Raw genomic sequence first — 16285 nt, forward strand, 5'->3', positions numbered from 1 at the left:
CATTTCTATCGGACAATTTATCATTTCTTGTTTTTCCTGACTGATGCTACATCTACATAGAAACTTAAGACCAAAGTTCGATGTTCCAAAGGATTCGATTAGAGGAACATTGCATCATTACATCATAAATCATCAGTTTCCCTCTGTAGCATATCTACAAAGGTTTCTGTAAAACATTATAATAAGGTTGTATTCGTTAACATTAGTTAACGCAATAATTAACCAATAATGAACAATACTTTTACAGCACTTATTAATCTTGACTTAAGTTAATTTCTACATAAACTTAAATATATTTTTTACCTTAAAAGTTGCATATGTTAATATTAGTTGTTCATGTAACTATGCAACTATATGAAATAACATGAACTAACAATGAACCATAGTATTTTGATCAATTAACATCAACCAAGATTTAAAAATGCTGTTAAAAGTCACTGTTCATCGTTAGTTCATGATACCTAATGCATTTACTAATGTTAAATAATAGAACCGAAACTTCTCCCATAATATAATTACAATCTTAGAACAGGGAGGTTTTGAAAAGCCTGTTAAAAACTTGAATTCTCCATAAAATAACCGTATTTGTTTCAAATTCATCATTTTGGTCTGGAATTGTGTGGAAACACTTTTGCAATGGCTGAAAATACAACTAAGAAATTTCTAATTCCCCACAAATCAGTTATTTTCTAGACCAAAAAAATAAATAAATGTCCTCACATCTCATTTCCAAGCTAAAAGTTGAGAACGCACCTCATTCTGCTGATTCGAAGCACTGACAGGCTCAGCAAGGGATTCAAAGAAGCACTGTCCATCAGAACTTCAGCAGGACAGGAAACTCATACTGTGTCCATTTCCAAAGCATACCTGGCCCCAATACACCACCAACAGCTCATCCTCATCTATCTTCTCTCCCTTGAGCTCATCTATAGTATACTCTGCATCTCTTAAACTTTTAAAATAAGTTTTAACTTTCATCATCATAATGTATGTTAAAACAGACAACTAAAGTCCAGCTGCAAGAGCAATACACAGAGTATAGAGAAACTAAATCAAAGTTATTTTACTATTATTTTTATTTATCTGGTACAATACATTTGGTTTAATTATCTGTTTAGCTTTACTGTACTTCTATATTGCAATTAAAAGTTGTTCAGGGTTGATTTTTTTTTAATTGTTCTAAACTGATTTTAGTTCTTGATGTATTTATTGCTTAATTATGAAGTTATCAGGGGAATGTAAAGTCAAGCAGCCAACCACAGGATGTTTGACCAGAATTATTATTTCGGTGAGTGTTAATTAATGACAAGAGTGCATGGTGTGTCTCACTCTTTCAATGGGATTTGTATTCCACTCACACACAGGACAAACCCCACAAACCTGCAGCCTGCCAGCTGAACACAGAATTTACAAGTCTGCTAGAGAAAAAAGAGACAGATAGAGAAACAGAGAGCTTTACTGAATGAATTCCGAAGCATTTGGTTGGACATTGAAGGGAATGTGGTGCATTCCAGGCATGATCAAAGAGAAACAAGAGAAGGCTGAAAAACAGAAGGCAAAATGAAGGCAAAGAGACTATTGGATTTGAAAATTCTATTGCTCAGATGTGGCTCTTTCATAGCTCAGGGGACTTTATCGAGTTCTTATGTTTCTTGGCAGTTTCAACTTTGTCTCAGGTGTTTCCTAAAATTCCTTGGGAGAGATGAAACTAGACACAACTGAAGCAATTGTTGACATAGCCTACTTTAAGAGTATAGAGCTATGAAAAGAATGTGGATAGCATAGCTCTGTTAATTTGGTCATGGAAGAATTTGATGAGAAATTTGTTGAGATTATATTGAAATAACTTGGCAAACTTGAGCACAGTTTGTGACATTGTTGAGATCAATTCTGTAACTCTAGAGAACACACAAGTGAGATTACTAGGGTGTTTTTCTCATGAGAAATATCTGAGATGAAACATCATAGACTTAATTATGTGACTTTATTCGCTCTCCATATAAACTCATTTCTGAAGCAATCGAGAAATTCAAGAGATCTCCTTTTTGATTTTTCTTTTCTACTGGAAAGTCTGCAGGTAACCAGTGTGTAAGTGCTTCGGTACTAACACAGAACACACTTCAAAACACAAACACAGCCGCAAAACAAAGAAAGCTAAAGTGAAAGTAAACAGAGAGGGATGCCGGAGCGAGGGAGCCCGAGTGTACTAATGGCCATCTGGGCAGTTTATAGCTCCTGGTAGGGGAGAGTCTTCTCCTCCTGAGGGGCTGTTAAATGGTTGGGTAATTGAGCTCGTGACATGTGTTCCCCAAACAAAACAAAAGAGAAAAGAGACAAATGAAGCATTTATTTGTAGCGTGGAGGAGTGCTGGCCCTTTCAGCCCGCGCCCCAGCCAGCCACTGGTGAGTGAATTAAGGAGTATATAGAATCCCAGCAGATGTACGGAGAAGAATGGTTAACGGAACGATCATGACTCCATCTGGGGTTGGCATTTTGTTAAGAGGGAGGAGCAGGGAGTCACTCAACTCGCTAAAGAGCCACGACCCCAGCAGCTGCCCCGAAAGAAAAAGAGAGAGAAGGAGAGAGAAAGAGAAGTAGACAGAGAATGATAGAGACAACGAGAAGAGAGAAACAAATTCCAAAAAGATAGAGTTTTGCATTCTGACTGAAACAGACCTAACATCACAAAAAGTGCTATGGTATTACTCATAATAAGTACCATGGTTTTTGGACACTTCCATGAAGTACATTTTTTGAAGTAGCTTTTATCTTTGTAAATACTTTGGTACATCATATGCAGTAATGATAAAGTAGCAGGGTATACACTACAGGTCGAAGGTTTGGAAACAACCCATTCTTAGACCTCACTCCGCTCCTAGAAGGAGACGGTGATGTTTCAAACTCTAAAAACAGATGCATGAAGATCCTCTAGTTTGCATTAATTATGGAAAGGGGCATGAGGACCATAAAGCAGGGATACTGGGGCTTTATGAGTTCCAAGCATGCATTGCTCGCTGTGATGTCACACCAGGACAGAGGTGCCTGTTTCAGTGTGGAATCGCTTCCAACAACAGGACAAAGCCAAAACGTAGCACCCACGCAGCGATCACACCATGGGAACACACACCACATGCTCCCAAATATATGAGCATCCATTACATTGACATTATGTTTTATTTACGTTCTTGGCACACGCTTTCCTACCAAACACACTTAGCAGAAAGTGCACATACTGAGTAACTAGCTATATCCAGGACAGACAGGTCATGTGATGTGTTTGAAACTCTCAAAAAAACAAAAACATTCAATGACACTTGCAGATCTATTGAAGTAAACAACTTTACCTCATCATACAAAACATGCAGTAACTTATTTAATCTTTAATATCATCCTCTCTTTGAATTTATGATTTCTTTAATGTATTCTAGAATTGTTCTATTGGGAATATACAAAATAAATTTTAATCAGAATTAAAATGAAGTGAGTTTATGCTTTAAATAAGTGTAAAATCTGCTTTGGAACAAGATAAAATAAACATATTCAAAATATATTATCTGAAAAACTCAGAACTTTTTACTCAGAAACAAGACAAAGATGCTGACTAGGAATAGGATTGTTGCAATGTTTCTCTTCTAATTTCCTGTGGCTTTTTTTTTTTTTTTTTTTTACTTAACCAGGCTGATCAATTAAGAACAACATTCTTATTTACATTTACAGTCTGGCAAAAGAGGCTATATGGTCATTTTTAATGTACATTTTTCAAACATGAAATGTCTATAATATAACCATAAAAAAACAACTATTTTGTCTTTTTCAGCTTCAAAGTATTTATTGGCCATCATAGAAAGCCTGTCACCTGTCACACTGAACAAACACATTATTTTAACGTGCACTTCCAGCAGAGTGGGAGTTTGTACAGTCAATGACCCAGGACTCCCCCTTGACCCTGCCCATGCTCACCATCTCTGGGGTAAGAAAGAGGGGCTGACAGCCCTCCGAAGGGCCTTGCATCCCTGACTCACACGCACAAATTCATAAGGGACCAAATAATAAAATTAATAAGCACTACTTTAAAGCTTTGCAAAGAGTGTAATGCCCTTTTATTGCTCTGGTCTTGTGTTTTATAAAAACAAACAGTAAACTTGCACCAAACTCTTAAAAAAACAGATTACAGTTAGCACCAAAAAGGCATTTACAACCTAATACCTAAGGGGAAGAATGTTTTATTCTCTAGTTTTTAGAAAACAATCTATATACTTTATAGTTTCGTTGCATTCGTTTTTGAGTTTCTTTAACGTATTGACCTGTTTCAGTGATGTCACATATTTGTGACCATCAGCGGGAGAAAATCAATTGCGTTGAATGGAAAAACACCCGTAAAACGATCTCAAGAAAAACATCAAAAAATGCTCTTGATCCATGCAAAGTCCCAGGAAAGGTGTATACATGTCTGAGGTCAGCACAAATCTTGCCAAATTTGACTTTTGCAGACATTTAAATATATTTTATCCACGATTTATCTCCGTATGCCGGCGGACACACGCCTACCGGTACATCGCTGTAAACATCTCATTCAGAAGTTACACATGTTTGTGTTGTTTTCTGCTCCGACATGGTCAAAATATTACAAAACATCTGTGATGATCCCGTCTGTATGAATGTAAGAGCTGCTTTTAACTCATGAAGGACACAGAAATCAACCGAGGCATATTAAAGTTTTACACTATAGTCTGGTTGTGTGAATAAAGTCAGTGCTTCATGATCTTATGGTGTGTTGTTTATCGACTGACATTATACACTTTAAATATGTACTATATATTCACATTATAGTGCTTTTTATTTATTACAATGGGTTACAATTATGACATACAGTACCTTTTATGCAGTCTGGGTGTTATGAATAGCACTGTCCTATGTGCATTTCCAGTTTAATTGTATCTAACTCGATTATGTCACTGCTTGACTTTGGCGAAATTAAGTCATGTCACTTAAAAGATAAAACTTTATTGAAAGAAAAATTACATTTTGGCTCCGGTAATTAAACAGCAGTATCACCTTTTCGAGATTTATAAATAGAAACAAAAATGTCATCAGGCTTTTGCCGCATCCCACAGCGCAGCACAATGAAGGTACGTGGAATTGTGGTCACAAACATGGCGGCGCGGTCATACAGTGACGTCTCATGAATCTATTGGTCAACAACTTTCTTTTTAAACCGCAAAAGAACCACATATCTTTGCAGAACTTAAAAGAATATTCCGGGCTCAATACAAGTTAAGCTCAATTGACAGCATTTGTGGCATAAGGTTGATTATTACAAAAATTAATTTCGACCTGTCACTCCTTTTCTTTAAAAAAAAAATAAAATACAAATCAAACTTACAATCAAAAAAGTAAATGGGGCCAAATCCGTAAATGTTAAAATAATCACCGTTTCAAAAGTATAGCCCCAAGACGTAAACAGTATGCGTGTTACCATGATTTTAGTGTGATATAACCGCATGCTAACCTTTTTTGGGTTTTTTTAACAACTTTGTTTCCATGACGAGGTAACGCCGTAAACCTTAAAATGACTTTCCGGCTAAAATAATACATGAGTTTAAACAGATGAATTAATATGTGCTTTTAAAAAATGATAAGCTTCCCATTTCTGACATTAAACCCTCCAAAAATTGGCCCCATTCACTTCCATTGCAGGTATCACTGTAACCTTGATTTTTGCTTTTTTAAAGAAAAGGAGGAACGAGACAAACATTTTTTGTAGTAATCAACATTGTGCCACAAATCCTGTCGATTGAGCTTAACTTGTACTGAACACGGAACATTCCTTTAAAGTGCTAATCCACTGAAGAACCATTGAAGAACCTTTCTTTTTAAAAGTAGACATAAAAGTCAAGTTCATAAATCTATAGAAATAAGCATGTTGTGGTCAAGTAAAAGCATTTCAGACATAACGTAATAAAACAGTGCTTTCCTGTAAAATCTCTCTCTAAAATCCCGTACACAAGCATCGAAAACAGTTGGAATGCATTAGAATGTTCCAATAGTTTATGCCAGCAGTACGTTCTACATAAATGCTCCAAAACTGAAAGCAAATTAATTTTGTCTGAAACAAATCAGAAATTGCATATTTGAATTGGAAATGATGATTCTGCTGTATGAAAGTTCTGCTTGTGTAAGTTATATGAAGTACAAAAAGTGAGCCAACTATGACCTACTGTTGACGCTGAAAGCATGAGGTTGAAGCTCTGGCCACTAACAGCTCTTCACCAAAACAACCAGAGACACAGAACGCTTTAGTAAATTTAACATGATTCTGATATAATTTCTTACAGATTCTCTCACTGTCTTTCTTTGCACCCCCCCCCCCTTCCCAATTTGGCAGTTAAGAAGTGAAGTTCCTCAAGTTAAGTGATTGACAACACCGTCTAGCTTTTCTCAATTAACTGCCTCATTGTGAGTCTTTATGGCAAGGCCCCCGAAACCCTCGACCTTTCCTTTCCCTTCCTTTTCATCCATTCCTTTGCCAGAGTTTCTCTCACTCAAACACTTTCAAGGAAACAGAGCGCTCTATTCGAAGAGGAGCCCCTATTCTCATTGACCTTCTATTGCTCACTTTCTCTTTCAGGCACTTCAAAACTGTCTTTGAGAGAAAAGGAGTGGAAGAGGAGTCCATCAGTCGGCAAGGGCTGGATAGGGTTCGACCCCGCACCCACCACTTCAAAGATGGTTTGCATTCATTAATTGTTCTTTGAATTAATATTTGAGGATCACAATGCTGGTGCCAGCACAGAAAGCAGACCTAATGAAGCATACAAGCAGCATTAATTTGGAGATAAGCTCGGTGTGACAGCGTGCATGTGTGTTTTCTTCTTTTGCATGCCACATTGAAATCGAACGGAATGACATCCATTTCCCAAAATTTAGTTTAAAAAAATGTGCAAATGTGAAAACAACAATGGTTCAGAAAAGTCTTTAATCTTTAATATTGCCTAAAACCAGATAACTTTGTGTGATCTGTAACCTAGATAAACTCTTGCGCTCTGGAAGAAATAATCTAGCACGAGCGATAAAAAGGGCAAAGATTATTTGTTCCGAGGAACAGCTGAATAAAAGGCAGATGATTACTCATCTCCATTCCCGCAGGGCCCGGGAATCATGACTGAGGAACATTCCAGCAGGGGAAAAATAACCCTTGTTTAATGATCGAAAAGACAGACTGCATTCACCAACACACAAAAACACTTTTAAAATGTGAGGGGCATTTACAAATAAAATTAGCCCCCCACAAGCCAAATATGGCCATAATCGCCTCTTTGTGGTCTAATTTTGGATAAATACATCTGGCTTTACTGCTCTGATTGCATTTGTGGTTGTGGCAAAAATAAATCGACACAGTAATTGGCCCAAAATATCTGTTTATTGTTGTGTCACGCAGCTGTCTTTTTTTGCCCTTCATCCATGTCTTTAGCTCTCACTCTCTTTTCTCTATTGAGTAGGTATCGAGTCAGCAAAGCAGGCAAAAGCCCTATTTTATTTACACAAACAAAGTCCTCCTTGCTCTCTCGGACAAAGGCAGCTGAATCTTTCATGTGTTGTCATTGCTTGATTCTCTCTGTCCTCCTGGCTATTGGCCTGCTGGGAGACAATGAGCCCAGGAGAAAAGCAGCAGATTTTCGGAATGCAGCTCAATGAAACTAATTATTATATGTTGACTGCGTTCACCATGGCACATCTGAAAGCACTAAGCTTATTCAATTGGCCTCCACGGGACTCCCTTTCAAAAAAACTTGATCCCTTTGACTGTTTGTATTTCTGAGTTCTCTTTTTCGCCTGCCGTGAATGAGAACCTGTGAGAGAGGGGCCATGGCTCTTTGATGACTTTAGTTACTTTAAATTAGCTAAATGAGGCTCGAGGATTGTCAGTTTTCCCAAAGTTAATAGTATAGGAAAAAGGAGGGGATGCACTCAAGCAAAAACAACATTGTGGGAAGAGTTTTATCGATTCACTTATCACTGCGGTATAGACTGAACGGGCACTGGAACTTTCTTTAAAAAGTTTTAGCTTTTATTTTCTGAGTTGATATCATTGCAATATCTGTGAAGAATTATCTTCTACTTTAACATCGAACACGGCTTTCTCCATAAAAACACGATTTTTAAACAAAGAAATATTTTTGGAGACAATAAAACAGACAACTGACAAAAAGAAACTATCCAAAAAGCATGTTGTTAACTAGTTTATCTAGTTTCTTTTTTAAGAGTAAATTAAGAAAATAATAAAAACAAAGTGCAACAAAGTCCGAGTGCCCTAAACATCATAAAATTGCATAACAGCTCCGAGCGTCCTCAGCAAACAATTTTTACCACTTGAGAAACATCTTATGAGATGTTTTCTTAATCCAGTATTAGTAAGCAATGGTCCTCTACACTGCCTTTTCCCAGACAAATAAATCTGAAGGGGCCCGTGCTTTGATCTCAAGCCTTTAAGGGGCCCAACAATAGGTTTTGAAGGAGCAGGGGCCCGGAGCCAACACACCCCTCTTACCCGACAACTATAGACTCAGCAAACACGTACTTAATCAATATTTGGCTAGAGAACACCCTATTGATTCTGAAAACACCCTTTTGATATTTCAACAGAGCACCGAAAAAGGAAAAAACAACAACTCCCACAAGCAGGGAGGAGAGAGTGAAATACAGCCAGTGCAGAATCAGCCCACTGCAAACAAACGGAGGATCATTGAAAGGAGAGAGGAGAAGTTTACAGTGTGTCAATGGAGATCAGGACTCATTGAGTTTTATGATGTAGACACATCTACATGTGAATAAAAGCCAGAGGTAATTGATCCTTCTAGGAAAACAAAGACAATAACCATGCTTTGAAAAGGCTGCTCTCCTTTCTCCTTTCTCCTTTCTCCTTTCTCTTTGCTTTGTTTTGTTCACTCTTTGCTTTTCATTCTTTGCAGATATAGACATCTAAGTAACTTTTTCACAAGTCCAGGGTTTAAAGACAAACAACTTCAACAAGTCTTTTGACTTTTTATCCCTGAAAAGTGGAAAATAATTGTGCCAAGACAAAAAGTGCCTCTGCGCGTTTCAAAAGTTCATATCAACAGAGTATCCCCAAAACAAAAGCATATCGACAGTCGTTAAACTTATTACAAACTGATCTGTATTCGCGATGGCGGTGCTGGAAAGAGAGAACGAAAAGGGCAGTGGGAATGAATGCGCGCCCCGGGCGGAGAGGAAGGGGCGGGTTTTTGTCCAGAGATGAAAGTGGGGACGAATAAAGGGCTCGATTTAATCTACTAGAAAAGGTTTTCATTGCAATGGCTGAGTGTAATGTGCGCCAATTGTAGCGCGGCCCATGACGCGGAGAGATCCCGGCGAGAGTGTACAGAGACCAGCGGATCGCCCGACTGTATTTTCTCCACTTGACATCTAGAACAAACTCCTCTGCTCGAGAATTTAAGGCCGTTGGGGGTTAGAAAAACGCGCTGCCTGTATCAATTTCCAAGTTAATACATAGCTACAATTGCTTCTTTCAACAGAGGAAATTGGTATTGCCCGAAGGCTATCGCTATGTGGATGTTAAAGATTTTTCGTGATATTTTGACACGTTGTTTTGACATCTGAGTGTCACTATTGAATTTCGTTGTCCATTATTAAGCCCATAATTAACAGTGCAAGCATTTTCATGGGATGCCGCTAATTATCTCAGCATGCCGCTGAAGACCCGTGGAGTAGGTTGAAAAAATTTCAAAGGCAAATTTAGTTACTTATTTTACCTTTGATTGTTTCAATTGAAGTATAAAAATGCACCTTTGTGAACCGCCTTTTGAAATCATTTTAAAATGATCAAAACTGATTTTTACCGCGCCGTTTTTTACATGTTGACTGGAATGAAAACGAGGCTGAGTGATAGATTTACAGTATCTTCAGTGGTTTATAGCCTAGGGTTTTTTAAAGCACCTGGTATGATATTGGGGGGGGGGGGGGGGGGGGGGGGATCTTTCTAAAAAAAAAGTTTAGTAGACAAAAACCTCCAGAAAACGGGAGTTTTCATTCCCGTCAAAAGTCAAATCTGAATAAGGTCTATCCAACAATTCATATGAATTCTGATCAACAAGTGTTAATAAGAGTTGCGTATTTTTCTGCTTTCGATTTAAACGCTTCAAAACATTAGCCTACATCATATATTTTCGTCCCTTTCGGCCCCAAAAGGTATTGACGTTTTTTGTGCGAAAGGGAAAATTCCAAGACATTATCTAGATGAAAATGGACACTTTATTCAGGTCTCTGAGTCTATAAAACACTTCTGAGCCAGGACTACGGTCATTCCTGAATAATTCATCTCTCATTGGCCGTCCATAATGTCTTCTCTGTGCCTTTTGTTGGACCGTTTTTTCTTCCTTTCTTTCCAAATTTTGAAAAGCTTGGAGTCTTTTGTCAGGACCAAGCTACTGCTAGGCCGCGCTTTGTCCTGAGGAAACTGAAGCGTGAGTCTCATGGACTCTTTCGCTTTTGTTTCCCCAAGTTCATCCTCAAGTGTCCGATTGTGCACCACAGGAGCGTCCTTTATCGAATGCTATTCTTGGACAAATGTTTGATTTACTGATTCGGGCATTTTTACTTCAGGAACGGTCTCGTTTTAAGAGGTTAATCTGTGGTGGTCATCAATTCGGTTTAAATAAATGTAACAAAAAAAAAAAAAAAAAAAAAAAGCAAAAACCCAAAAATAAAATATCCAAGACGAAGAGCGTTTTTATTCGATCACTTGACGATTTGATGTCAGTAGATAAAAAAAAAAAATGAAACTTTGGAAGAAACTTTCACTCGATATAGGAGCAAATTAAACCGTAAATTCATTCACGGCTGTTTCAAATGTATAAGACAACTTTTTTTTTTTTTATTTTATTTTATTTATTTTTTTAAATATGAAAAATAAATGACAAACAGTCTGATAAATATTTCTATTATTATTTTATTAGCCTATATTATTATTATTATTATTATTATTATTATTATTATTATTATTATTATTATTATTATTATTGAGAAAGAAGACAACTGAGAAAATATAAATGTCTATATAAAACTCATGTAGTTACCCTTAAACTCGTTTTGCTCATCTCAGATCTCCACAAAAAAAAAAAAATAAATAAATAAAAATTACACTCGACAAAACTTACATCTGTCGCCAAGAATACCGTCGATGCTGTGTTTGGCTCTTCTTTCGTTTTCTTCGATCTCCCTTTTTTCGACTTCATCATCATCCTCATCTTCATCTCCGTTTCCACCAAATTTACAGCGCAGCATGCGGCTGATGGAACTTACTGCGCGATAAGAGATTTTAAAGATATATTAGAGAAATTAAAACCTTCATGAAATTATTAATAAAACAGACAGCAACAACCTATCACAGCATTGCACCTGTTGAATATTTAAACGCGTATAAATTAGCCACACTATCTCAAGTATACAATTTCGGTATCCACGATGAATGCTGCTATTAACCTGTCTTTTGTTAAATCGGCCTATACAAAGGGCAGCTTTCGAAATCACATTCATGTGTGTATGTGTTCTCTCTCTCTCTCTCTCTCTCTCTCTCTCTCTCTCTCTCTCTCTCTCTCTCTCTCTCTCTCTCTCTCTCTCTCTCTTCGAAGCAACAGGTAGGTGCGGGAAGGGATAGCTTCAACAATGCAAGTGCACAGATTCACAGATTAAGTCCAATCAAATCAAATCAAATACCTGTGGGTACGTTATTTCGGTCGCAGATTCCGTCTTTCAGTAGTTTATCCCGGATCTCCCAGCTGAACATCCCTGGGTTCTCCCTTTTGTAGTCTTCTATTTTCTTGTCCACATCTGGAGTTGTGCTCTGCTTTAATACAATAGTAATCCATTACATTACATACTTTTTTATTTTATTTATTTATTTGTTATGTAATCTTATTTAGGTTATAGCCTATTTGGTATATAATGATTACAACAGCAATAGAGAAATACCTTCTTGTGATTAACTTCATAGCAATAAAGTTATGAAGTTAAGTTATAAAAATAAGTGTTCTTATATATATGACAGAAGTCTACTAATGGAACGTTTTGTAGCCTAAAATTAATTCACGCTTCCATTGGATACAGTAACAAAATAGTTTATTACATTGATTGGAGAATGAGGATAATATCTAAGCCGATGACTAAATTCCATGCAATTCAAAACAGAGACACACTCTTAAACTTGCATGTACCTTACATTCAAAAGAGTTACACAACGAACTTTTTTATTTTAAGAACCCAAGAATATGATCTGATGAAGAGTAAGAGGATTTATTGCTTAACCTGAGAAAAAAAAAAATTATAGAACCTTTCATTTTAAGAGTGAGTACATTTTAACTTGGCACAACATTTAAAAATATATAACATATTTTCTTGTTGATAAAAACACATAGCTGGACTTAAAAATCGCCTCTGTGGTGTCCTACCTTGGGTTTGCTGCCGCCAATAGCGCCGGGGCGAATAGATCCGGTCTCCTGGTACCTGCATAAAATTTTGGACACGCATCCGTGCGAAACACGCAGCTGTCGGGAGATGACACACGGTCTTATTCCGTGATGGGCCATCTCTACTATCTTGTGGCGGATGTGATTGGGCAGAGGCCGTCCGTTAATGAAGACTCCACCGAGTTGGTTCACGCGGCCCTGGCCTAAAGGCGTGGATACTGCAGTAATAAGAGACAAAAAGTTATGTCACTGACACTGTATCAGACTGTGTAAAACGATTTCGTGGGGCAAAAAGTGCATATATGATAATTACTTTATGACAGCTATATGTTCCGCCCTATATGATTGAGGTATCTAGCCTACAACATCAATAAAAACAACAACAAATCAACTACTTCTTATAATAATAAACATATCAATAAGGCTAAATAAAAATAATAGGCCTACTTACTATACATAATGGTTACATTTTACAATAAGGTTCCATTCGTTTACATTAGTTAATGCATGTCATGTACAAACAATGAACAATATATTTTTTACATTATTTATTATGTTAGCTAATAAAAATACAATTGTCATTGTTAGTACATGTTAGTTTATAGTGCATTAACTAACGTTAACTAAAACAACTTTTGATTTAAAAAATGTCTTAGGTTATATGTTGAAACTAACATTAACCAAGATTAGTAAGTATTGTTCATTGTAAGTTCATGTTAACTAATGTTAACAAATGGAACCTTATTATAAAGTGTTACCTAACTAAATAATATTTGGCATATTGATAATAAATTCCCAAACATTTAGAGATGATAGCTACTTGTTGCTAGAACACCCTTTTCTAGAAGAACAAAACTTAAAGAACAAAGTATTTTACGACTCAAATTAATTCTTTAAATGTTATAGCTAGATGTCACTTTTCTTGATTTAATCATAAATAATTATTTTGACATGCTCCTCATTTTTCTTTCAAGACGAAGATATATGCCACAATCAAATATCAATTCTCATATTTCTAATCAAGGAAGGATAAGGCCAACTTTGAAATGGCAAGTAAGCCAAGGCTGTGCTATCTGAACCAGAGAGGCCAACAAACAGCTTACCCTCCAAGGAATAGCCTGCTCTCGGATAGTTTTGGGGTGGCGTGGGGCGCATCATCCTGGAAAGGCCCCCCGCGAAGGCGGTCATATCTCCGGACTCTTTGCACGCAAAAAAAAACGGGTGCACAGAGCACTTGTTAAAAGATGAAAGTGAAGTTATCCAGAGGAGAAGCAAACGATTTATCAGTGAAGTATGAAATCTTCAGCTGAGTAGATGCGATGCCAAGCGATAAAACGAAAAGTCAACTTAACAAGTCAATACGTTGTCGCCAGTCCTCAGAAGTTATTCACTCTTGGATATCCAGGTTCGTGGTCTTGGTATCTCAAATCAGTCTGAGAAGCTAAAAATCTCAGAGCTACTTTCTGTTATTGTTGACGACACACCTGTTGTTGTGCATTGAAACGTTGATCAGTGGTGAAACATTTTATCAGTTGTTGAGTTGTTGGATCCTTCTGCCCATCGACGACTGTGATTGGTCAGGGAGGGAGGGTCCAAAGACCTGGGAACGCTTGCTGATTGGTTCAAATTGTGAAACTCTCTTGTGCCATGATGACCTTCTAGAGTTCAAGGCGACTTGTCGCTGATAACATCCTCAAACATGAACTGATGGTGAGAAAGATAGCACTGTATTTGTTCTTAAAATCTTTATATTTGACTTCTAAACATGTTGGTAGTGACTTTTAGGATCAAGTGTTGCTCAAAGTAGTATTGAGCATGAAGTCTATATGTAAACACCAACTTTCGAATAAAATCCCAAAAGCTGCACAGCACAGAGGTATTAATTGTATGCAGACAGTAGAGTCATTTCAGAATGAAAGGGGAAGCTTGCGGGGGTCTCAGCAGGGTATGACGCCGAGAGTGCCGTAAAAGCTGTCTGTGGAGACGAATTCAATTGTGAGGAACAGTAATTTATAACGCAGAGACATTCAATATAGTCATCCCACTCATTCTCTTGCATTACTCTCCATTTCTCTCTCTCTCTCTCTCTCTCTCTCTCTCTCTCTCTCTCTCTCTCTCTCTCTCTCTCTCTCTCTCTCTCTCTCTCTCTCTCTCTCTCCAACACTCTTTCCATCTCACATTCAGATGCTCCTCCTCTGTTCCCTGCAGTCACTGAAGTACCTTTTCTTTATTGGAGTTTATTGAGAACCTCCCGTCAGTCAGTCAAAAGGCCCAATTCATTCAGAGAGACCCCTGATCAATCAGACAGGGAAACTGCCATCACACTTTCAACTGTCCAAACATGAAGAGTGATTTCCCATTCTGGTCCCTCTTCACATACGGAACACGCATTAAAAGGAATAGTCCGGGTTCAATGCAAGTTAAACTCAGTCGGCAGTATTTGTGGTAGCCTATAATGTTGATTACCACAAAAATAATTTCGACTCGTCCCCACTTTTCTTTAAAAAAAACCCCCAAAAAATAAATAAAAATAAAAATAAAAATAAAGCATCGAGGTTACAAGTGAGGCACTTACAATGGATGTGAATGGGGCCAAATTTGAGAGAGTTTTAAATCAGAAATGTGAAGCTTATAATTTTAGAAAAGCACTTTCATTAATTCTTCTGTTAAAACTCGTGTGTTATTTGAGCTGTAACGATGTTTAAATCGTCGTTTTGCAATGAACTAGGCATACTAAATTACCGGGATTACAGCATTTGCGGTGTTATACCTCGTCATGGCAACGAAGTTGTAAAATTGGATATAACTTTACACAAAAATACATTTTGTGGTAATCAACATGCCACAAATGCTGTAGATTGAGCTTAACTTGCATTGAACTCGGAATATTCTTTTAAAGGAAATTCCAAATTAGTTTGTTATATAAATGAACATATGTAAAACAAGTTCATATATGTCTTTTTTTTTATTTTTATTTTTACTGATATAAAAATTAAATAAGCGACTTTTACATATATAGCTATGCAGAATATAGGCTATTTCAAAGTTTTTATGTGTAGCATAGCCTATATTTCAAATAATAGTGGAACATGAATATGTACGAGTTCATATATGCCCAAATGTATGAATCATAGGCTATATTTACTATGTTCATATGGCCATATCTGAGATTTCTGTAGCCTATTGGGACGAGAAAGCAGAAAGCTGGGCGATGGGATCTTATGCAATAAATAGGCTATCTGCATACTTTAATTTATGAACCATATAAAAATAGCCTACTGTATGTCAATAATTGAAAAAAAAAAATTGGCCGATTGATCACATTGGTATCGAAGCTTTTCATTTCGTGAATCTGACACAAGAATATCTTCTACATTCCTGCTCGTTGTTATATTTCCATAATACTAATGTGAGAAACACGCTTGCTGTCATCTCAGAGTTATCAGCTCCACTTAGAGACGTCGACAGTTTAATCGAGGAGTATAGTGCCCCTCTGCTCCTCTGGGATATGGGCATTGTCACATTGCTGTGCTCAGATGAGCATGTTTCGCGGCTCGCTGAGAGCGACGTGGATAAGCGCATGTTATTGCCGTTCACGGTCGCAGGTGTTCCATAAACGGATTAGCGCTGCGGCGTGGTGAGAGGAGCCCGCGCGCCACAGGCCAGGCTGCCCTCAGAACAAGGGAAGTGCCACAGCCGCCCATCCTGACTTTAATTGACATCTGAGCGTTCCTTTCGGATTGGCCAGAGGGACAAAACATAAAAAGTGATATTATTGCAA

The 16285-nt window shown here is 37.4% G+C and overlaps 1 protein-coding gene across 1 annotated transcript in view; it reads right to left on the reverse strand.

Moving 5' to 3' along the window:
* pax3a (paired box 3a) overlaps window positions 1-13910 on the reverse strand; it is a 32081-nt gene extending 18171 nt beyond the window's left edge. The window contains exons 1-4 of the mRNA XM_051699786.1: window positions 13608-13910; window positions 12487-12722; window positions 11756-11882; window positions 11197-11340 (exon numbers count right to left, since the gene is read on the reverse strand). Coding sequence (XP_051555746.1) covers window positions 11197-11340; window positions 11756-11882; window positions 12487-12722; window positions 13608-13692 — 592 coding nt within the window. The 5' untranslated portion in view covers window positions 13693-13910. The remainder of the gene's footprint in view (window positions 1-11196; window positions 11341-11755; window positions 11883-12486; window positions 12723-13607) is intronic.
* Between the last annotated feature and the right edge of the window lie 2375 nt (window positions 13911-16285).

The sequence above is a fragment of the Myxocyprinus asiaticus genome, chromosome 6 (assembly GCF_019703515.2).
Source record: "Myxocyprinus asiaticus isolate MX2 ecotype Aquarium Trade chromosome 6, UBuf_Myxa_2, whole genome shotgun sequence".
NCBI lineage: Eukaryota > Metazoa > Chordata > Actinopteri > Cypriniformes > Catostomidae > Myxocyprinus > Myxocyprinus asiaticus.